Raw genomic sequence first — 24360 nt, 5'->3', positions numbered from 1 at the left:
AACAATCTGGTGCCATCTCATCGCTTACGCGGGGAAAGTTTTCTGAAGACATTTCCAATCTCAGAATCGGAATACATTTATTAGCGAAGTATGTAAATGTACGAGGAATTCAACGATGCCCATTCCACCGCCTCTAGATTTCCCCGCTGCGTCCACTTGGCGGTCCGCTCTGTGTAGGTGGAAGCCAGCCCGTTGCAGCGTTTTGTCCAGGGTCGACTCGCACAGACAGGTCTCGGTCAAGCACAGCACAGGGCAGCGGCTGGAGAGAAGTCCTTGTTTGACCAGCGCAGGAGTTGCAGTTCGTCCACTTTGTCGTTGAGAGTGCGTAGATTAGTAAGGAATACACTGTGGAGCGGCGTGCGTGATGCTCGTGATCGGAGTGGGCCTTGTGCTCCACAGCGCTTCCCCCGACACCTCCAACGTCTCATGGCCTTGGACATCACCACAGCCCCACGACAAACACATCCACATATCCCAGCCACAGAGAGAAATACACAACAGTGTTTGCAGGAACCGAATGTGATGTTAATGAGTTCCTCTCGCTAAAATGATCTTTGTGGGATTTACATAGACGACACAGTCAAACCAACACAGACCAAACATCAAGGAGCAGCAGATTGTGGCAGCTGTGGTCACCACCATCTTAGTTCTTTGTTGCCTTTGGACATCAACATGCTCATCACTGCTGGACATTGTACAAGACGCTGGTGAAACATAGAAAATAGGTGCTGAGAGAATGGAGCGGCTGGGCTTGTACACTCTGGAGTTTAGAAGGATGAGAGGGAATCTCATGGGGAGGAGTGGGGTACTGATTGGGGATGATCAGCCATGATCACATTGAATGGCCTACTCCTGCGCCTATTGTCTATTGTGCAAGAGTAGGCCATTCAGCCCTTCGAGCTAGCACCACCATTCAATGCGATCATGGCTGATCATTCACAATCAGTACCCCGTTCCTGCTTTCTCCCCATCTCCCTTCATCCCGTTAGCCCTTTTTCTCCCAGAGAGAGCTAAATCTAACTCTCTTTTGAAAACATCTAGTGAATTGGCCTCCACTGCCTTCTGTGGCAGGGAATTCCACAGATTCACAACTCTGGTGAGGCTGTCTATCGAGTATTGTGTTCTGTTTTGGTCACCCTACTCTCTGGAGGATGTCATTCAGCTGGAAAGAGTGCAGAGAAGATTTACAAGAATGTTGCCAGGAATCGAGGGCCTGAGCTACAGGGAGAGGTTGGGGCAGGCTAGGACTCTATTCCTTGGAGCGCAGGAGGATGAGGGGTGATCTTATAGAGGTGTACAAAAATCATGAGAGGAATAGATCGGGTGAATGGGCAGTCTTTCACCCAGAGTAGGGGAATCATGAACCAGAGGACATAGTTTATAAAGTGAGAGGAGAAATGATTTACTGGGAATCTGAGGGGCAACTTTTATGGAACAAGCTGCCAGAGGAACTAGTTGATGCAGGGACTATCGCAACATTTCGACATGGGCATCTTAACCAGCATGGATGAGGCATCTGCAGCCTCACAGCGCCAGAGACCTGGGTTCCATCCCAACCTCGGGTGCTATCTATGTGGAGTTTGCATGTTTGTAAGTTATTTGGCCTTTGTAAATTGCCGCTGGTATGTAAGGAGTGAATGAGAAAGGATCATAAACTGTAGAATGAATGTGGATCAGCATGGCGAAGGGCCTGATTCCATGCTGTACCTTTCTTATATATGTCCTACAAATAAATGTCCTTTGTCCTTTGTCTTGCACAGTAAGTGGTTGACACAGTTTGAGGGGGTGTAGTGCAGGCGGGCTCCATCATGTTCTGCAGGAGTATCTGGGTATTGTAGAGACCAAGACATCTGAATATTTCAACTCCAGCTAGTACAGACTGACAGGCCGAATGGCCTCCCCAACGATTCTGAGCCAGGTCTTATCTGGACGGCACGGTGGTGCAGCGGGTAGAGCTGCTGCCTCCCAGCGCCAGAGACCTGGGTTCGATCCTGAATACGGCTGCTGTCTGTACGGAGTTTGCACGTTCTCCCCGTAACCGCGTGGGTTTTCTCCAGGATCTTTGGTTTCCTCTCACGCTCCGAAGACGTGCAGGTTTGTAGGTTAATTGTAAATGTAAATTGTCCCCAGTGTGTGTAGGATAGTGTTAGTGTGTGGGGATCGCTGGTCGGCACGGCACGGTGGGCCGAAGGGCCTGTTTCTGCGCTGTATCTCTAAACTAAACAATGCTGGAAACGTTGCCTATTTCCTTCGCTCCATAGATGCTGCTGCACCCGCTGCACCTTCGATTTTCCAGCATCTGCAGTTCCTTCTCAAATAAACTAAACTGGTTTTCACACTGAGGAACAAACGCCTTGTGTGAAGAGTTAGCTTTTCACTTCCTCTTCCAACAACAGTTTTTAGTGATGTGTAACGTGTAACATGACCGTTAGTTCCTCTCCTGCTAAGTTTACCCATCTGACAATGAATTCTCCGCACAGCCGCCCGGGTCTCTGGCTCCAATGACATCAGAAAATAATTGAGGCGAATATTACTATTTGGTTTTTAATTAATTGAATGTTTTAGAGTCATAGATTGATACAGTGTGGAAACAGGCCCTTCAGCCCATCTAGCCCTCACTGGCCAACAATGTCCCAGCTACACTAGACCACCTGCCTGCGTTTGGTCCTTATCCCTCCAAACCTGTCCTATCCATGTACCTGTCTAACTGTTTCTTAAATGTTGGGATAGTCCCAGCCTCAACTACCTCCTCCGGCAGCTCGTTCCATACACCCACCACCCTCTGTGTGAAAAAGTTACCCCTCAGATTCCTGTAAAATCGTTCACAATTTAACTTTGTGACAATTTGACTTTTCCATTTAAAAAAAGCATCTTGTTTAAACTTTAATCCTGGATCAATATTTGCAGTGATGTCACCGTAAGGGCACTGTAGTCACTGAGTGAAAACCAGTCTAACTCCCAGTGTCTCCGGCTCACTGGCTGCTGGGGCTTTGAGGCATGAAACCAGTGACTTCCATGTGAGGTCACAGCTGATATAAGATTCTAAACCCAGCCCTGGGACTTTAATAGCCAGAGAGGAAATATTATGGAGGCATGCGGATACTGACGTACAAAACAAAGATACAGAGTGCTGGAGTAACTCAGCGGGTCAGGCAGCATCTGTGGAGAACATGGATAGGTGACGTTTCACAGAGTGCTGGAGTAACTCAGCGGGTCAGGCAGCATCTATGGAGCTAAGGAAATAGGCAACGTTTCGGGCCGAAACCCATAAGGGTTTCGGCCCAAAACGTTGCCTATTTCCAGAAGGATTTCGGCCCGAAACGTTGCCTATTTCCTTAGCTCCATAGATGCTGCTGCACCATAACTGAGTGGGTCAGGCAGCATCTGTGGAGAACATGGATATGAGGGTCTTGTATCTTGGGTATAAACCATCATCCACAGTTCTGCTTTGTTATATTGTGCTTTTATTGAAGCTGTGTATCTAATGATGTCAGAATCTAGAGCAGGAAGCTGAGAACAGCTAATCTTAGAATAAATAGAGCCACATTTAAAGAGTTTAATCAAATATTTATTAGTGGAGGAAGGAACTGCAGATGCTGGTTTAAGCCGAAGGTACACACACACGCAGCAGAACACACACACACACACACACACACACACACACACACACACACACACACACACACACACACACACACACACACACACACACACACACACACACACACACACACACACACACACACACACACACAAACCAAGCTGAAGTAATGTTATGCCCCTGTCCCACTTAGGAAACCTGAACGGAAACTTCTGGAGACTTTGAGCCCCACCCAAGGTTTCCGTGCGGTTCCCGGAGGTTGCAGGTAGTGGAGGTTGCAGGTAGTGGAAGCAGGTAGGGAGACTGCCAAAAACCTCCGGGAACTGCACGGAAACCTTGGGTGGGGCGCAAAGTCTCCAGAGGTTTCCGTTCAGGTTTCCTAAGTGGGACAGGCAGCATCTCTGGAGAGAAGGAATGGGTGACGTTTCGGATCAAGACTGAGCCTGAACAAGAGTCTCGACCCGAAACGTCACCCATTCCTTCTCTCCAGAGATGCTGCCTGTCCTGTAACTGAGTTACTCCAACTTCAATTATTTATTCGTCCAGTATGGAATCTTTTGTCCTGATTACATTGTTTTCTTTTTAAATTAAATCTTTATTTTCATTCATGTTTTTGCCCGTTACGATTCTAAACGGAACATTTATTAATGAGGCGTTGCCATGGAGACTGGTCAAACATTCCGGCGGGCTCTTGGTCAGTTGGTCAGCGATGATCATTATTTACGTGTCCTTTGCCATGCTCTTCTTCATGTTCATTCATAAAGTCAACGTCTTGCAGCGAAAGTTATCCGCCCGCGTCGCTGAGAGCCAATGGTCTTGCGCTGGACGTGATGATGCTGGTCCATCGGGACATCTGAGCAGTGGGTCAAGGGGAGTGGACGGAGAGGAGTGGACCGAGGAGAGTGGGCCGAGTGGCCTGGGCCAGGAGGTTGGACAATGAGCGTCCGTCCGGCCATTGATGATGAGGACGGGGCTGTGAGGAGCAAGTGTTCACCGTGCAGATATTCAGACGAGGATCCTTGAAGAACAATGAATGGCAGACACAGCCGCAACTGTCTTCCACACGGGAATGTCAACCATCCCTGGAATTGGGAAGACAGAAGTGAAAGCAGCGCTTCATTTACGTTTGGTCCCGGTCACACTGACAACCTCCTCTTCACCAGACAGTTTGGAAATTCCCTGAGAGACACATATCATCTCTCAGATGTTTGGAAACGGGACGAATGATTTATAAAACAATGTGTGTGTGTGTGTGTAATCAGCTCGACACAACCTCACGTTTCTGCAAATGAGCGATATTTACAGATGGTTGTATTTTGTTCCCCAATAAATAGCATTAGACTTTAGAACACAGACTAGGAAACACTTTTTTTCTCACAGAGAGTGGTGACTCTGTGGAATTCTCTGCCTCAGAGAGCGGTGGAGGCCGGTTCTCTGGATGCTTTCAAGAGAGCTAGATAGGGCTCTTAAAAATAGTGGAGTCGGGGGATATGGGGAGAAGGCAGGAACGGGGTACTGATTGGGGATCTGCCACAGAAGGCAGTGGAGGCCAATTCACTGGATTGTGTTCAAGAGATAGTTAGATTTAGCTCTAAGTGCTAACGGAATCAATGAATATGGGGAGAAAGCAGGAACGGGGTACTGATTCTGGATGATCAGCCATGATCATATTGAATGGCGGTGCTGGCTTGATGGGCCGAATGGCCTCCTCCTGCACCTATTTTCTATGTTTCTCTGTTTCCGTCAGTTTGGGCTGATAGTGGAGTAAGAGTGTAGAATACAGGGGCAGAATGAGTGAGTTGTGTAGTTGCGGGAGAACAAACGGGGAGTGGTGGTGGGACATGAGGAAAGCTGGAACAGCAACTACGGGTGCTGTCTGTACGGAGTTTGCATGTTCTCCCCGTGACCTGCGTGGGTTTTCTCCGGGTGCTCCAGTTTCCTCCCACACTCCAAAGACGTGCGGGTTTGTGGATTAATTGGCAGAAGTGTAAGTTGCCCCCAGTGTGTGTAGGTCAGTGTTAGTGGGCGTGCGGGGGTCGCTGGTCAGTGTGGACTCGGTCGGCCAAAGAGCCTGTTTCCTCGCTGCATCTCTAAACAAAACTGTGGGAACTGTGGAAAGGTTAGACTGCCGTGTTCCTATCACTGGAGACTTGCGGGCAGCTCCAAATCAATGTTTGTCTTCCACAGAATGTTGCTGATAAGGGGAGTGAAAGTTCACTGTGTCTCCAGCTCGGCAAATGCCACCGACATATTTATGTTGCTGTAAACTGGCTTGTTGTTAATGATCCACTAAACCCCCCCTGCTACATGGCCGTGCAAAATACACCCTGGACAGAGAATTAATGAATGAATACGTTTATTGGCCAAGTATTCACATACAAGGCATTTGCCTTGGTGCTCCGCCCGCAAGTGACAATGTATTACATAGAAACATAGAAATTAGGTGCAGGAGTAGGCCATTCGGCCCTTCGAGCCTGCACCGCCATTCAATATGATCATGGCTGATCATCCAACTCAGTATCCCGTACCTGCCTTCTCTCCATACCCCCTGATCCCCTTAGCCACAAGGGCCACATCTAACTCCCTCTTAAATACAGCCAATGAACTGGCCTCGACTACCCTCTGTGGCAGAGAGTTCCAGAGATTCACCACTCTCTGTGTGAAAAAAGTTCTTCTCATCTCGGTTTTAAAGGATTTCCCCCCTTATCCTTAAGCTGTGACCCCTTGTCCTGGACTTCCCCAACATCGGGAGCAATCTTCCTGCATCTAGCCTGTCCAACCCCTTAAGAATTTTGTAAGTTTCTATAAGATCACCTCTCAATCTCCTAAATTCTAGAGAGTATAAACCAAGTCTATCCAGTCTTTCTTCATAAGACAGTCCTGACATCCCATATTCATGATATCGTCTTGTACAGATGGGGTTTTGTACATTATTGAGGGTTTAGTTTTGGAGATACAGCACGGAAACAGGCCCTTCGGCCCATCCAGTCCGTGCCATCCATACGTTCACACTAGTTCTATGTTTTCCCCACCCCCCGGTGTAGTGTATGACCACATGTATCAAGGTACAATAAACAGCAAAGATAGACACACAATGCTGGAGTAACTCCGCAGGACAGGCAGCAGCAAAGATCTTTGGTCAGCAGCGCTGGAGAGAAGGAATGGGAAGGAACTGCAGATGTTGGTTCACACGAGGAAGGGTCTTGACCTAAAGCGTCACCCATTCCTTCTCTCCAGAGACGCTGCCTGTCCCGCTGAGTTACTCCACATTTTGTGTCTGTCTTTGTTATTGTTACCACACCTGGAGTATTGCGTACAGTTTTGGTCTCCAAATCTGAGGAAGGACATTATTGCCATAGAGGGAGTGCAGAGACGGTTCACCAGACTGATTCCTGGGATGTCAGGACTGTCTTATGAAGAAAGACTGGATAGACTCGGTTTATACTCTCTAAAATTTAGGAGATTGAGAGGGGATCTTATAGAAACTTACACAATTCTTAAGGGGTTGGACAGGCTAGATGCAGGAAGATTGTTCCCGATGTTAGGGAAGTCCAGGACAAGGGGTCACAGCTTAAGGATAAGGGGGAAATCCTTTAAAACCGATATGAGAAGAACTTTTTTCACACAGAGAGTGGTGAATCTCTGGAACTCTCTGCCACAGAGGGTAGTTGAGGTCAGTTCATTGGCTATATTTAAGAGGGAGTTAGATGCGGCCCTTGTGGCTAAGGGGATCAGGGGGTATGGAGAGAAGGCAGGTACGGGATACTGAGTTGGATGATCAGCCATGATCATATTGAATGACGGTGCAGGCTCGAAGGGCCGAATGGCCTCTACTCCTGCACCTAATTTCTATGTTTCTATGTTTCTATGTTTCTATGTCTACCTTGATACACGTAACAATAAACTATAATATTCGGTGTAAGCAGTTCCTTGTGATCCTCTGTCCAGGGGATAAGTTTGTGTTTGTGTGTTGGTTCATTCTGGTTAATAGACAATAGGTGCAGGAGTAGAGGCCATTCGGCCCATCGAGCCAGCACCACCATTCAATGTGATCATGGCTGATCATCCCCAATCAGTTCCCCGTTCCCGCCTTCTCCCCATATCCCCTGACTCCTCTATCTTTAAGAGCCCTATCTAGCTCTCTCTCGAAAGCATCCAGAGAACCGGCCTCCACTGAGGCAGAGAATTCCACAGACTCACCACTCTCTGTGAGAAAAAGTGTTTCCTCGTCTCCGTTCTAAATGGCCGACCCCTTATTCTTAAACTGTGTGGCCCCTGGTTCTGGACTCCCCCAACATCGGGAACATGTTTCCTGCCTCTAGCGTGTCCAAACCCTTAATAGTTTTATATGTTTCAATGAGATGAACCCTCTCATCCTTCTAAACTCCACAGAGTGTACAAGCCCAGTGCACACAACAACCGCCAGACAACAGTCGCTTGCCTTTTCATTTTTAATTCAAGTTTCCGTGCAAGTGATTGTGTGTCGCGACTGTCGACAGATCGATCACCCTCCGGGGGTCAATAAGGTCGTGTTGGTATAATATCGGGCACATCATCAGGTCGACACGTTCCACCCCTGCGTTGCTCCTGACTGTCTCAGCGAGAATGTAACGAGCGAGAGGCTGACCTTTAACTACATGTTAATCCTTGCACTCATCGCCGACACACCCAGAGAAACATGTAGACATCGCCCTGAAAATATGTGGCCTCCGCCCAGTCAAAGCTCATTAATAGCTCAGTAGATCCACTGATGGGTCGTTACACTTGGAGCTGTGGGCAGGGAGGGGGGGAGACTAATCACACACATTCCAGCCTGGTCTCCGTTGTATCGAGCTGTATTGTGCTGTGATTCCCCGCACCGCCTCTCACCACAGCAATGGGGGATCTGTTTCCCCCCCCCCTCCCTCTCCACTCCCCCCCCCCTCTACCCTCTCAGTCTCTTCTCCTCAGTCCTTTCCCCCCTCCCCCCCCCACCCTCCCTCCCCCTCTACCCCTGTCAGTCTCTTTCCACCCCCCCCCTCTCCCCCCCCCACCCCCTCTCCCCCCTCTCCCCCCCCCCCCACCCCCTCTCCCACCCTCTCTCTCCCCCCCTCTCCCTCCCCCCCCCTCTCTCTCCCCCCCCCCTCTCTCTCCCCCCTCTCTCTCCCTCTCCCCCCTCTCCCCCTCCCTCTCTCTCCCCCCTCCCCCCCCTCTCTCTCTCCCCCCTCTCTGTCCCCCCCCCCTCTCCCATCCCCCCCCCCCCCCTCTCTCCCTAGTGTGTGTAGGCTGGTGTTAGCGTGCGGCAATCGCTGGTTGGTGCAGACTCGATGGGCCGAAGGGCCTATTTCCGTGCTGTATCTCTAAAGTACTGGAGGGTAAAGGTGGGCGCGCTGCTCTCTCCCAGTTGATAGAGAGAGGGAGAGAAACTGATTGTGGATGATCAGCCGTGATCACATTGAATGGCGGTGCTGGCTCGAGGGGCTGAATGGCCTCAACTCCTGCACCTATTGTCCTGTTTCTGTGTTTCTTTGCCCCCTTTGCTCATCGGGTCAGGACCAATAATGTCCCCTCACAACCGTTCCCAGAGGCAGCGAGCAGGGACTGGCTGATGGATTCACATCTTGCTGATTCACAATTAGTCAGCCGTCTTGTGACGAGGGAGAGTTTACACGTGTCACAATAACTCAGTTAATGAGGAGGAGAATCACGGCCGAAACGCAATAAAGTCTCGCTCTCTCTCTCTCTCTCTCTCTGCCTATCATTATCACTATTCTTCTCTCTTTCATTTTCCCTCTCACACTCATCTATCTCAATCCTCCCTCCCTCTCCCTCTCCCTCTCCCTCTCTCCCTCTCCCCTCGTCTCTCTCTCTCTCCCCCTCTCTTTTAGAACACAACACAGGAAAAGGCCCTTCGGCCCACAACGTCTGTGCTGGACATGACACCATTCAACTAATTTCCTCTGCCTGCATGTGATCCATATCCCTGCATCATCATGCACCCCCACCTGACAGCCACCCCAAACCCCACTATCGTACCCCCCCCCCACCCCACCCCCACCCCCACCCCCCCCCCCCCCACCCCCCCCCCTCCCCCCCACCCCCCACCCCTGGCAGCGTGTTCCAGGCACCCCCCCCCCCACCCTCTGGGTAAACCCCCCCCCACCCCTACCCCCACTTGTCCCGCACGTCTCATAGAATCATCGAGCCATTGTCACACAGGACAGAAACAGGCCATTTGGCCCAATTTGTCCCTGCTGACCAAGATGCCCTGAGCTAGTGGCCATTTATCCACGTTTGGCCCAAATCCCTCAAAACCATTCCTATACTAACCCCTCTAAACTTTGCTCCAATCATCTCTGAATCTATGACTCTAGCTTTTGACATTTCCACCATTGGGGGGGTTCTAACTGTCCCACCCAACAATGCTAGTGTATAGTCGGACAATGAACTACAGCTGCTGTTTTACACACTATAGCTGGAGTAACTCAGCGGGTCAGGCAGCATCTGTGGAGAACATGGATAGGTGACGTTTCACAGAGTGCTGGAGTAACTCAGCGGGTTGGGCAGCATCTGTGGAGAACGTGGATAGGTGACGTTTCACAGAGTGCTGGAGTAACTCAGCGGGTTGGAGCAGCGGGTCGGGCAGCATGTCCCAAACCAAAATGGCATGTTAATACTTCATAAGTCATGGGAGCAGGATTAGGCCATTCGGCCCATCAAGTCTACTCTACCATTTTATCGTGGCTGATCTAACCTTTCCTCTCTACAATAAATGTAAATTGTCCCCAGTGTGTGTGGGGTAGTGTTAGTGTGTGGGGATCGCTGGTCAGCACAGACTCGGTGGGCCGAAGGGCCTGTTTCCGCGCTGTATCTCTAAACTAAACTAAACGAATCTTGCCGTAAACAACTTTCTCCAGGGGGTGGAATTTCCAAATCGGTCAAATCCCCGCTGGGTTTAATGTTTACTGTTGATCTGCCAATGAGCAATGCTTCAAAGCTTGTCTGATTGATGGAATCGGTAGTAAAGAAAGCAAACTCTATGCGAGCATTTCTTTCAAGGCTTGTATACAAAAACAGGGATGTTATGCTGAGGCTCTACAAGGCGCTGGTCAGGCCACACTTGGAATATTGTGAGCAGTTTTGGGCCCCGTGGGTTTTCTCCGGGATCTTCGGTTTCCTCCCACACTCCGGAGACGTGCAGGTTTGTAGGTTAATTAGCTTGGAGTAAGTGTAAAAGTGTGTGTAGGATAGTGTTAGTGTGCGGGGATCGCTGGTCGGCACGGGCTCGGTGGGCCGAAGGGCCTGTTTCCGCGCTGTATCTCTAAATTAAACGAACCAGATAATAGTTTTGCATTTATTGAATTATAATAACTTAACACAGTGTCGTGGACAGATTCGGAAGTATTCAACCTCCAATAGAAAACTTTTACAAAAGTAACGTTGAACTCATTCTGGTGAGAAGTCGGAAAGTGTAAGTGGGAACAAAGATATTCAAGATGAAATTGTCTTCTGTTTGTGGGGACAAGGTTGTTTGCAAACGCAGTCGTAGCAACGTCCAATAGAAGGTCTTAATCCAGAGCCTCATCTGACCATCTCGCTAATCTTCAGGGATGAGGAAGACATCTTCGATCTTCAGGGATGAGGAAGACCTAATAGCCAGTGCTGGTGAGGGGGTGGGGTGGGTGGAGAGGGGGTGGGGGGGTGGATGGGGGGGGGTGAGAGGGGTGGGGTGGATGGAGGGGGAGGGTGGGTGGATGGAGGGGGGGGTGGAGAGGGGGTGGGGTGGATGGGGGGGGGTGGGTGGATGGGGGGGGGGTGGAGGGGGTGGGGTGGGTGGAGAGGGGGGAGAGGGGGTGGAGGGGGGGTGGGGGGGGGGTGGGGTGGGTGGGGGGGGGGGGGGGGGTGGGGGTGGGGCACGCTGGGGGGTGGGGTGGGTGGGGGGGGGGGGTGGATGGAGGGGGGGGGTGGGGGGGGTGGGGTGCGTGTTTAGGGGGTACACTGCGTGTTTAGGGGGTGCAGTGGCTGTAATATCGTGCTTGAGATTCGATGTACTCCTTGATCTCCACGACTTTATTCTGATAATCCTCTAGCTGGGCGGCCCTGGCCTCCAGCTGCCGGTTCCCAGACACCAGCGTCTGTTCCGTTGCTGAAACAAAACACACACGTACACGGTCAGCAAAGTCTCCAGAACACGGACTGAACCACAACCCGCCAGGGACGGCCACGCCAATGGGCAAACTACACACCTGGAAGCTTGGTGCGTAGATAGAGCCATAGAGTGACACAGTGTGGAAACAGGCCCTTCGGCCCAACTTGCCCACACTGGCCCACATGTCCCAGCCCACACTAGTCCCACCAGCCTGTGTTTGGTCCACATCCCTCTAAACCTGTCATATATCCATGCTGGTACATACTGAAGATAGACAATGCACCATTGTGGGCTCCACCCTTCCTTGGTCATCTGTTGCCGGCCCTGCGTTGTTCTGGCCTGTTCTTACCTCTAGTTCCCTCCCCTCTACTTGCAGTCGGTAGAAGTGTCCCCACCCAAAACGTCACCTATCCATGCTCTCCGCAGATGCTGCCTGACCCGCTGAGTTACTCCAGCACTCTGTGAAACGTCACCCATCCATGTTCTCCACAGATGCTGCTGCACCCGCTGAGTTACTCCAGCACTCTGTGAAACGTCACCCATCCATGTTCTCCACAGATGCTGCTGCACCCGCTGAGTTACTCCAGCACTCTGTGAAACGTCACCTATCCATGTTCTCCACAGATGCTGCCTGACCCACTGAATTACTCCAGCACTCTGTGAAACGTCACCTATCCATGTTTCCACAGATGCTGCCTGACCCACTGAGTTATGGTGCAGCAGCATCTGTGGAGCTAAGGAAATAGGCAACGTTTCGGGCCGAAATCCTTCTGGAAATAGGCAACGTTTCGGGCCGAAACCCTTACGGGTTTCGGCCCAAAACGTTGCCTATTTCCTTAGCTCCACAGATGCTGCCTGACCCACTGAGTTACTCCAGCACTCTGTGAAACGTCACCTATCCATGTTCTCCACAGAATGGAGCGGCTGGGCTTGTACACTCTGGAGTTTAGGAGGTTGAGAGGATATCTCATTGAAACATATAAGATTATTAAGGGATTGGACAGGCTAGAGTCGGGAAACATGTTCCCGGTGTCAGGAACCAGGGGCCACAGTCCTTCCACAGATGCTGCCTGACCCGCTGAGTTACTCCAGCACTCTGTGAAACGTCACCTATCCATGTTCTCCACAGATGCTCCCTGACCCGCTGAGTTACTCCAGCACTCTGTGAAACGTCACCTATCCATGTTCTCCACAGATGCTCCCTGACCCGCTGAGTTACTCCAGCACTCTGTGAAACGTCACCTATCCATGTTCTCCACAGATGCTGCCTGACCCACTGAGTTACTCCAGCACTCTGTGTCTATCCTGCAAGCAACGTCTTGCCCAACTATATAAGAAAGGCTGATATGGGTGGGTGTGGAGAGAGTGCACCACCAGAGGGTGCTGCCACAGAATTAAAGGACGTACCTTCAGAATGAAGATGGGGAGGAATTTCTTTAAACAGAGGGTGGTGAATCTGTGGAATTCTTTGCCACAGACGGCTGTGGAGGCCACACGTCAGTGGATATTTTTATGGCTGAGATAGATAGATTATTGATTAGTGCGGGTGTCAGGGGTTATGGGGAGAAGGCAGGAGAATGGGGTTGGGAGGGAGAGATAGATCAGCCATGATTGAATGGTGGAACAGACTCGATGGGCCGAATTCCGCTCCTATATCTAACTTGATTCCCTGAATAAACATTGGTTCAACGAGCCAGAGACTTACTTTCAATCAGCTGTGTTAGCTCGGTGAACCTGTCCATGTAAAACCCAGCGTCAGTCTTCACGCGGTGAACCCGATCCATCACGTCTTTCGGCGGCGAGGCTGGGACCTTATTTCGCAGTTTCTCGTACTCGGGAATGAGTTCTTGCAGTTTCTGGCGAAGGACAAACAAGGCACGTTACACGTTGTCATAGAAACATAGGAAATAGGTGCAGGAGTAGGCCATTCGGCCCTTCGAGCCTGCACCGCAACAAAGGGTCAACTCTCGGGAGAAGTAAAAAGTAATTACATTAGTTCCAGGTGAATAAACCATACAGTGGATGAGGTGAACTAAATGCTGAATGGTTGATGTTGGAGATGGAGGGGAATACAATCAGGAGAGGCACAGATAGTGTTGGCAGTCAAAACCTTACCCCCCAGGATAGAAATGTCCAACTCTAGATGGTGTGGATTTAAGGTGAGAGGGGGACAGTTTAGACAATAGGTGCAGGAGTAGGCCATTCGGCCCTTCGAGCCAGCACCGCCATTCAATGTGATCATAGCTGATCATCCACAATCAGTACCCCGTTCCTGCCTTCTCCCCATATCCCCTGACTCCGCTATCTTTAAGAGCCCTATCTAGCTCTCTCTTGAAAGTATCCAGAGAACCGGCCTCCACTGCCCTCTGAGGCAGAGAATTCCACAGATTCACCACTCTCTGTGAGAAAAAGTGTTTCCTCGTCTCCGTTCTAAATGGCCGACCCCTTATTCTTAAACTGTGGGTGTCCCCTGGTTCTGGACTCCCCCAACATCGGGAACATATTTCTACCAACGTACTAACGGAGATGTGCGGGGCAGGTGTTTTACACAGGGGGGGGGTGGTGGGTGCCTGGAACGGGCTGCCAGGGGTGGGGGCGGTGGCAGAGATGATAGTGGGGTTTAAGAGGCTTTTAGACAGGCGCGTGGATACGCAGGGAATGGAGGGATACAGATCATGTGCAGGCAGAGGGGATTAGTTTAACTTGGCGTCATGTCCAGCACGGACATTGTGGGCCAAAGGGCCTGTTCCTGTGCCGTTCTATGTTCTATGAAGGCTGAACCAATGTTGTGGGGGACGTTTACCTGCTGAGCTTCCTCTGCGGTGTCGAGTGCATCGTTGGCGTTCTGCTCCAGTTCCCCGGCTCTCTGTCTGTTGGCCTTGTTGTCCAGCGCCAGGCCGCTGATCTGGCCAGCGAGTGGAGACAGTCGACGTGACATGTCCTGCAGGCTCAGCCCTGTGTTCACCAACACACCCTCTGCCTGTAAAATATACACCAGCATCAACACAGGGCCTTACTGTCACCGGTCCCAGATAGTACAACGAGACTCGTACTAGTAGCCACACACGCAACATGATATGTAAACATAGTGCACTGTGAACAATATTATAAACCAGAAAACACAACAATATTCACACATATACACACATACATAGACACAACATGCTGGAGTAACAGCAGTGTCTCGACCCGAAACGTCACCCATTGCTTCTCTCCAGAGACGCTGCCTGTCCCGCTGAGTTAAACTAAATCTAAATTTTATTAGCTATTTAAGTTATGACATCGGATGGAAGCTGCAAACCAAATCTCGTTGCGTTTATGTGCAACGACAATAAAATATATTATTATTACTCCAGCATTTTGTGTCTATCTTCGGTTTAAACCAGCATCTGCAGTTCCTTCTTACACACATATGCACACACACAGAATTTTCATGCAGACAGTCCCGTACAGTTCCAATACCAAGGCACGTCCCCGATGAACAAACATAGAAACATAGAAAATAGGTGCAGGAGTAGGCCATTCGGCCCTTCGAGCCTGCACCGCCATTCAATATGATCATGGCTGATCATCCCCAATCAGTACCCCGTTCCTGCCTTCTCCCCATATCCCCTGACTCCGCTATCTTTAAGAGCCCCATCTAGCTCTCTCGTGAAAACATCCAGAGAACCGGCCTCCACCGCCCTCTGAGGCAGAGAATTCCACAGACTCACCACTCTCTGTGAGAAAACGTGTTTCCTCATATCCGTTCTAAATGGCTTACCCCTTATTCTTAAACTGGTTCTGGACTCCTCCAACATCGGGAACATGTTTCCTGCCTCTAGTATGTCCAAACCCTTAATAATCTTATATGTTTCAATAAGATAACCTCTCATCCTTCTAAACTCCAGAGTGTACACGCCCAACCGCTCCATTCTCTCAGCATATGACAGTCCCGCCATCCCGGGAATTAACCTTGTAAACCTACGCTGCTCTCCCTCAATAGCAAGAATGTCCTTCCTCAAATTAGAGGACCAAAACTGCACACAATACTCCAGGTGTGGTCCCACTAGGGCTCTGTACAACTGCAGAAGGACCTCTTTGCTCCTACACTCAACTCTTGTTATAAAGGCCAACATGCCATTGGCTTTCTTCGCTGCCTGCTGTACCTGCATGCTTACTTTCATAGACTGATGTACAAGGACCTCCAGATCCCGTTGTACTTCCCCTTTTCCCAACTTGACACCATTGTGGTTGAGTTTCCCGCATGCACGCCCCCCCCACAGTGGATGTCCCTGGATGAGATCTACCTGTTGGATGCGGTCCTGTGCCGAGCTGATGGCCTCAGTGATATCGCCGATCCCCTCGTCCACCTTCCTCAGCGCCGTGTCAGCATCACGCACCGCGTCTGCAGCGGCACCGATATCGTCCTTCACCTCCCCCGCTCGGTCCCTGTGGCACGGAGCAAGGACAAGTTCACCCAGCTGTAAATGTCCAGCGGTCCTACACTGGACCACGGCCCTCAGGCCAATGGGTCTGGGATAATGGCCGCAACTCACCCACCCTGACCCCAACTAACCTACAGACTCAGCAACTGCAGGTTTCAGTTTAGTTTAGGGATACAGTGCGGAAACAGGCCCTTCGGCCCAACTAGCCCGTACTGACCAGTGATCCCCGCCAAAAAATTGTGTCCCCCCCCGTCCCCTCCATATTTTGATAGCGAGTTCCGTGCCTGGGTGGGCTGCCTAGACTGTTCTAGAGACTAGTATAGATGGGGCATGGGCTAGGCTGAAGGGCCTGTTCTAGAGACTAGTATAGATGGGGCATGGGCTGGGCTGAAGGGCCTGTTCTAGAGACTAGCACAGATGGGCTACGTTGGTTAGCGTGGATGAGTTGGGCCGACTGTGACGTACTGGGGCTGCCCCGTTACCTGGCTGTTGTTGCTTCTTCCAACAAGGCGTTGGCTTTGTCAACGTCGTGTTGTGTGTGCGCGAGGATCTCCGACACGTCCGGCAGCCGAGCGGCGATGTCCCGTAGCGTGCTGATCTTGTCGCCGATGGTCGTGGCGTCCGTGGGCAGTCGCAGCGACAGCACGTACTCACTGACCCTCACTATCTCCGCTGGGTCAGCTCTGGCCGCTGTAACACAAGGACAGTGTGGACGTTAGTGTAGACGCTGGGGTTTAGTATTAGTTTTAGAGATCGTGTGGGGAGGGGGGAGGAGAGGAGACGGAAGGGGAGGGGAGATGATGGGTGGTGAAAGGAGAGGGGTGGAGAGGGGAGGAGGGGTGACAGTACAGTAACAATGAATCACGTACAGGTCAGGAAGTCTTTGACTTGGCTGATGAGACTCTTGATGCCAGCGAGGTTTCTGTGCATCTGGTCTTTGGCAGCTACGGCTCGGTAGGTCAGGCTCAGGGCGTTGTCCTTGGCCTGCTGGGCCAGTTGGTTGGTACTCTGCAGCTGTAAGACAAGACGGAATATCTGGGTGGATGCACAGCCTGGTATCCCTGGGGGAATCGACCCGGCCGCTCACAGGCAGGCGGTGACCCCTGTCCCACCCCGGTCATTCCCTCTTCTCCCCGCTCCTGTCCGGCACAAGGTACAGAAGCTTGAAAGCGCGCACCACCAGACTCAGGAACAGCTTCTTCCCCTCTGCTATCAGGCTTCTGAACGGCCCTTCCATAAGCTAGGGTGCTGTCCGATTCACCTCTACCCCATTGTGGACATTGGACTTTGTCTGTGGAACTGATGCACTACGATGCTGGGAACCAAAGACCCTATAACGGGGCAAGATAGACCACTCCTGCTAAATGCGATGGGCTGATGTGTAGTACGCAACGGAGTGGAACGTGGGCCTTTTTGTCATCCATTGCCGTAACCGGACCCGACCCGACCCGACCCCACCCGACCCCACCCGACCCCAACCAACCCGACCCCACCCGACCCGCAGTGTAATCAACGTTGCGGGGGAACAGTTTGTGTTAATAAATTATCATTCTGAAAATGAGAATATTTTTCCCAAAGAACTTGTATTTTCACGAGGATGTTTCCGTAACCGGCTTCCGTCTCCGCACGAGTATCTTTGCTCTGCTACGACGGGGTCTTTGGAGCGGAGACGGAAGCCGGTGACGGGAATGGGGCCGAAAATGACCCACGAATCTGCCCATGAACGACCGTAGTACGTATTTCTCATCGAGTGGCCCATCTTGCCCGCTGTGGGATCTTTGCTGAGAACTAAATCCTGCACTCTGTATCTTCCCCTTTGTTCTACCTATTGGACCTGAGTTTGATTTGATTGTATTTGTGGTTAGTTTAATTTAGTTAATTCGTTTCACTATTGTGTACTGTATTATCTGATCTGATTGGATAGCAAAACAGAGCGTTTCACATTGAGTTTAGTCTATTGTCACATGTACCGAGGTACAGTGTAAAACTTTGCTACATGTGACGATAACTGTATTGTAATCATGTACAGTCTATCTGCTGACCAGCCAGCACTGACATTCAATATGATCGTGGCTGATCATCCACAATCAGTACCCCGTTCCTGCTTTCTCCCCATATCCCTGGATTCCGTTAGCCCTAAGAGCTAAATCTAACTCTCTCTTGAAACAGGTGACATTAATACACAAAAGACCTACCTTTCGGGAGAGCTGGGCGATTCTGTTGGAGATGTCGGGCACTGCAGTGCTGCCTCTCTCTGCATCCTCGATGGCTTTCCTCGACAGCTGCACCACTCCCCGACAGTCTGGACCAGTGCAGGTTGCGGGGCAGAGCTCCCCCTCGCAGCGCTCCGCCGTGCAAGGATCCCCCCTGGACCCTCCACACACCTAGCGAGAGGTCACAGCAAGGAGGGGGTTAACATATGATTGTCGGCACTGGGCCTGTACTCGCTGGAGTTTAGAAGGATGAGGGGGGTACTTCATTGAAACTTCCCGAATAGTGAAAGGCCTGGATAAGAGTGGATGTGGAGAGGATGTTTCCACTAGTGGGAGAGTCTAGGACCAGAGGGCACAGCCTCAGAATTAAAGGATATTCCTTTAGGAAGGAGATGAGGAGGAATTTCTTTAGGGTGGTGAATCTGTGGAATTCTTTGCCACAGACGGCTGTGGAGGCCATAAGTCAGTGGATATTTTTAAGGCAGAGATAGATAGATTCTTGATTCATACGGGTGACAGGGGTTATGGGGAGAAGGCAGGAGAATGTGGTTGAGACTGAGAGGGAGAGATAGATCAGCCATGATTGAATGGTGGAGTAGACTAGATGGGCCGAATGGCCTAATTCTGGTCCTAGAATGTATGAGCTACGATCACACGATGGGCCCTAAGGGTTCAGAGAGTGTATAGGAAGGAACTGCAGATGCTGGTTTACACCGAAGAGAGACATAAAATACTGGAGTAACTCAGCGGGACGGGCAACATCTCTGGAGTCTGAAGAATGGTCTTGATCCAAACTCACCTATCCATGTTCTCCACAGATGCTGCCTGACCCGCTGAGTTATGGTGCAGCAGCATCTATGGAGCGAAGGAAATAGGCAACGTTTCGGGGCCCTTCGAAACCCTTCTGGAAATAGGCAACGTTTCGGGCCGAAACCCTTATGGGTTTCGGCCCGAAACGTTACCTATTTCCTTAGCTCCATAGATGCTGCTGCACCCGCTGAGTTACTCCAGCACTCTGTGAAACTTCACCTATCCATGTTCTCCACAGATGCTGCCTGACCCACCGAGCGCTGCCTCACCTTACTGATGAGTGGGCTGATGTCTGGGGTCTTCAGGCCTTCCTTCAGCTGGCGTAGTTTGAGGCCGTTGTCGGGGCTGAGACGGGACTCCAGGCTTTTGGCTGTGAGGCGGGAATCACGCGCCTTCAAGATGGCGGGCTCCACTGCCGTGACCCTGTCCTTCGCTCTACCAGACCGTCGGTACGATGCCAAGATGTCACTGTACACACCTGAAGGGACAGAAATCATCAGCACCTGTGGCAGCATGGCAGGACTTTCATATGATGGTGGCTGACTAGGAAAAGAGGAGATGCAGCGAGACCTGGGTGTCATGGTACACCAGTCATTGAAGGTAGGCATGCAGGTGCAGCAGGCAGTGAAGAAAGCCAATGGTATGTCACCATTCATAGCAAAAGGATTTGAGTATAGGAGCAGGGAGGTTCTACTGCAGTTGTACAGGGTCTTGGTGAGACCACACCTGGAGTATTGCGTACAGTTTTGGTCTCCAAATCTGAGGAAGGACATTATTGCCATCGAGGGAGTGCAGAGAAGGTTCACCAGACTGATTCCTGGGATGGCAGGACTGTCTTATGAAGAAAGACTGGATAGACTTGGTTTATACTCTCTAGAATTTAGGAGATTGAGAGGGGATCTTATAGAAACTTACAGAATTCTTAAGGGGTTGGACAGGCCAGATGCAGGAAGATTGTTCCCGATGTTGGGGAAGTCCAGGACAAGGGGTCACAGCTTAAGGATAAGGGGTAAATCTTTTAGGACCGAAATGAGAAAAACATTTTTCACACAGAGAGTGGTGAATCTCTGGAACTCTCTGCCACAGAGGGTAGTCGAGGCCAGTTCATTGGCTATATTTAAGAGGGAGTTAGGTGTGGCCCTTGTGGCTAAGGGGATCAGGGGGTATGGAGAGAAGTCAGGTACAAGATACTGAGTTGGATGATCAGCCATGATCATATTGAATGGCGGTGCAGGCTCGAAGGGCCGAATGGCCTACTCCTGCACCTATTTTCTATGTTTCTATGTTCCTATGACTAAATGGTGGAGCAGACCTTTGGGCCGAATGGCCTAATTCTATTACATGATCTTATGATCTTATCCAGACTCACTGATCTGTTGTGGGGCAGAACTACATGGACATAGACTGAGGCCAACCATCGATTGTTCTGTTTCTGTCTTCACCCCCACAAACTGCAGGAACAACGTCTCATATTCCACGGGTAGTTTACAATCCAATGGCAGGAAGACTGAATTCTCCCGCCACCCCCCCCCTCTCCTCCTTGGCCCCTCCACTGGCCCCCTCACTGGCCCCTCCACTGGCCCCTCCACTGGCCCCCCCACTGGCCCCCCCACTGGCCCCCCATCTCCTCATTGGCCCCCCCCCACTGGCCCCTCCACTGGCCCCCCCCACTGGCCCCCCCACTGGCCCCCCCTCTCCTCACTGGCCCCCCCGACTGGCCCCTCCACTGCCCCCCCCACTGGCCCCTCCCACTGGCCCTCCCACTGGCCCCCCATTGCCCCCCCCCACTGGCCCTCCTCACTGCCCCCCCCCCACTGGCCCCTCCCTGCCCCCCCCACTGGCCCTCCCACTGGCCCCCCATTGCCCCCCCCCCCCCCCCCACTGGCCCCCTCCACTGCCCCCCCCCCCCCACTGGCCCCTCCCACTGGCCCCCCCACTGGCCCCTCCATTGGCCCCCCCACTGGCCCCCTCCATTGGCCCCCCCCACTGCCCCCCCCTCTCCTCACTGGACCTCTCCTCACTGGCCCCCCCACTGGCCCCCCCCTCTCCTCACTGCTCCCCCCCCGACTGGCCCCTCCACTGCCTGCCCACTGGCCCTCCCACTCCCCCCCCCACTGTCCCCCCCACTGGCCCCCCCACTGGCCCCCCCACTGGCCCTCCCACTGCCCCCCCCACTGTCCCCCCATGGCCCCCCCACTGGCCCCTCACCTTGAGCACCTGACGATCCGTCAGCGATGTAGCGATCCACCTGTTCCTTCTTCACACGGACCTGGTCCTGGATGTCCCTCATGTCCCCGTTCAGCTCCTCCACCTCCACGAGTAGCCGCACGTTCTGATCCACAGCCCCGATGTCAGGGTTGACCCGGTCAGTCTCCAGCCTGTGAACACGTGCAAACACTTAGTCCCTTGTGAGAGTTTTGCCGTTGTATTTCAGGTGTACGGGCAGTGTGCCAGCCTCTACAATGACCAGCCCTGGACACCAGCTGATGACCAGACCACCAACGCCTGTAAAAGTGAGTACCGCTGGCTTGGGTCACTGCCCCTGGGCACAGTGTGGACCTCCCGCCTGTAGAGGCCCCAACGAGTCTAGTTTAGAGATACAGCGCGGAAACAGGCCCTTCGGCCCATTGAGTCCGTGCCGACCAGCGTCTTGATTAGTACCGGTGTCAGCGGTTATGGGGAGAAGGCAGGAGAATGGGGCTAGGAGGGAGAGATAGATCAGCCATGATTGAATGGTGTAGACTCGATGGGCTGAATGGCCTCATTCTACTCCTATCTCACATTGCAAGTAAACACTTTCATTTTCTCCTCTAATAGACAATAGGTGCAGGAAGAGGCCATTCGGCCCTTCGAGCCAGCACCGCCATTCATTGTGATCATGGCTGATCATCCCCAATCAATAACCCGTGCCTGCCTTCTCCCCATATCCCTTGACTCCACTAGCCCCTAGAGCTCTATCTAACTCTCTCTTAAATCCATCCAGTGACTTGGCCTCCACTGCCCTCTGTGACAGGGAATTCCACAAATTTTTTCTCACCTCAGTCTTAAATGGCCTCCCCTTTATTCTAAGACTGTGGCCCCTGGTTCTGGACTCGCCCAACATTGGGAACATTTTTCCTGCATCTAGCTTGTCCAGTCCTTTTATAATTTTACATGTTTCTATAAGACCCCCCCCTCATCCTTCTAAACTCCAGTGAATACAAGCCTAGTATTTTCAACCTTTCCTCACATGATGGTCCCGCCATCCCAGGGATATTGAACACATGCAGAGATGGTGAGGGCTGGTGACGTACCTGAGCTGGATGTACTTGTTGTACATGTCAGTAATGGTGGCGTTGGACACAGCAGGGTTGCTGATGATGGCCTGAATCTGCCGCAGTCTGTTGTTCAGCTCAAGTATCTGTGAGTCGTGCTCACCGCCGGCCAGTCCGGGCAGCTTGATGTTGACCAGCGCTTTGTGCCGCACGGTGATGGAGCTCAGCTCCTTGTCCATGATCAGGAAGCAGGGATGGCACTGGCGGCACTTGGGGAAGTCGGGGCAGTAGCCGCGCGCCCGCTCACACTGGTCGCAGCGCTGGCCCGTGAAGCCTGGCCGACACCCACACCTGCCCGTCACCTTGTCACACGCACCCTCCTCCGATCCGACAGCATTACACTCACAGCCTGGAGACAGAAAAGACACAGTGTCACCACGGGTCACCCTGGAGAAGATTCACGAGGAAACATAGAAACATAGACAATAGGTGCAGGAGTAGAGGCCATTCGGCCCTTCGAGCCTGCACCACCATTCAATATGATCATAGAAACATAGACAATAGGTGCAGGAGTAGAGGCCATTCGGCCCTTCCAGCCTGCACCACCATTCAATATGATCATAGAAACATAGACTATAGGTGCAGGAGTAGAGGCCATTCGGCCCTTCCAGCCTGCACCACCATTCAATATGATCATCCAACTCAGTATCCCATACCTGCCTTCTCTCCATACCCCCTGATCCCTTTAGCCACAAGGGCCACATCTCTAACTCCCTCTTCAATAAAGATTGGAATAGACCGGGTAGACACACGGAGACCCTGGCCCGTGAGTAGGGGGATCGAGAACAAGAGTGAGGAGACATTGGTTTAAAGTGAGGGGGGAAAAGGTTTAATAGGAACCTGAGGGGTAACGTCTTCACACGGAGGGCGGTGGGTGGAAGGAACGAGCTGCCAGAGGAGGTGGTTGAGGCAGGGATTGAAACATTTAGACTAAGGAGTTAGTGGTGGCCCTTAGGGTGAGAGGAACTCCCCTGTCCCCTGTCTCCATCAATGATGTGGATGTGCAGTTTACTGGACAATAGACAACAGGTGCAGGAGGAGGCCATTCGGCCCTTCGAGCCAGCACCGCCATTCATTGTGATCAAGGCTGATCTTCCCCAATCAGTCCCCGTATCTCCAGACTCCGCTATCTTTAGATTCAGATTCAGATTCAGATTCAGATTCACGGGAGGTTGGTCTTGGAGGGGAGGGTGTTCCTCAAACTGTGGAGCATCCTGGACAATACAGCTCACCCCCTCCGTGACACACTGGTCAACATGAGGAGCACCTTCAGCAACAGACTGGTTCCACCAAGATGCAGCACAGAACGCCACAGGAGATCCTTCTTCCCTGTGGCTATCAAACTGTACAACTCCTCCCCATTCTGTCGTGGGGTAGACTGGCTCCCCCCCCCCCCCCCCCCCCCCCCCCCCCCCCCCCCCCCCCCCCCCCCCTTCCCCCCCCCCAATCCTTCCCACTTTTAACTTCATGTTTGGTGTACCTTGTGTGTTTATGACAGTTGGCAGATCAATATCCCTCCTGGAATAGAAACATAGACAATAGGTGCAGGAGGAGGCCATTCGGCCCCTCGAGTCAGCACCGCCATTCATTGTGATCATGGCTGATCATCCAACTCAGTATCCAATAACCCGTGCCTGCCTTCTCCCCATATCCCTCGACTACACTATCCCCTAGAGCTCTATCTAACTCTCTCTTAAATCCATCCAGTGACTTGGCCTCCACTGCCCTCTGTGTCAGCCTGTGATGGCTGTGTGGCAGCGTCGCAGTATCACCAGGCCGCCACAGGGTGGAGCAGTGGGACTGACGATGTCCACACACACAGTGAGCATTGGTCACTCACACCACCACAGCTACTGACCAGCAGGAT

General features: G+C 51.9%; 1 protein-coding gene across 1 annotated transcript in view; it reads right to left on the bottom strand.

Annotated features, from left to right (window-relative positions):
• Positions 1-11556: 11556 nt before the first annotated feature.
• Positions 11557-24360, bottom strand: part of LOC129708971 (laminin subunit beta-3-like) — a 34300-nt gene continuing 21496 nt past the window's right edge. Inside the window, 10 exon segments of the mRNA XM_055655076.1 lie at positions 11557-11726; positions 13435-13585; positions 14533-14709; positions 16019-16160; positions 16639-16846; positions 17026-17170; positions 18352-18540; positions 19449-19657; positions 21388-21557; positions 22473-22842. Of these exon segments, the coding sequence (XP_055511051.1) occupies positions 11587-11726; positions 13435-13585; positions 14533-14709; positions 16019-16160; positions 16639-16846; positions 17026-17170; positions 18352-18540; positions 19449-19657; positions 21388-21557; positions 22473-22842 (1901 nt within the window). The 3' untranslated portion in view covers positions 11557-11586.

The sequence above is a fragment of the Leucoraja erinacea genome, chromosome 24 (genome assembly GCF_028641065.1).
Source record: "Leucoraja erinacea ecotype New England chromosome 24, Leri_hhj_1, whole genome shotgun sequence".
Lineage (NCBI taxonomy): Eukaryota > Metazoa > Chordata > Chondrichthyes > Rajiformes > Rajidae > Leucoraja > Leucoraja erinaceus.
The sequence above is the reverse complement of the archived record's forward strand: the minus strand, read 5'-3'. Positions and strand labels throughout refer to the sequence as shown.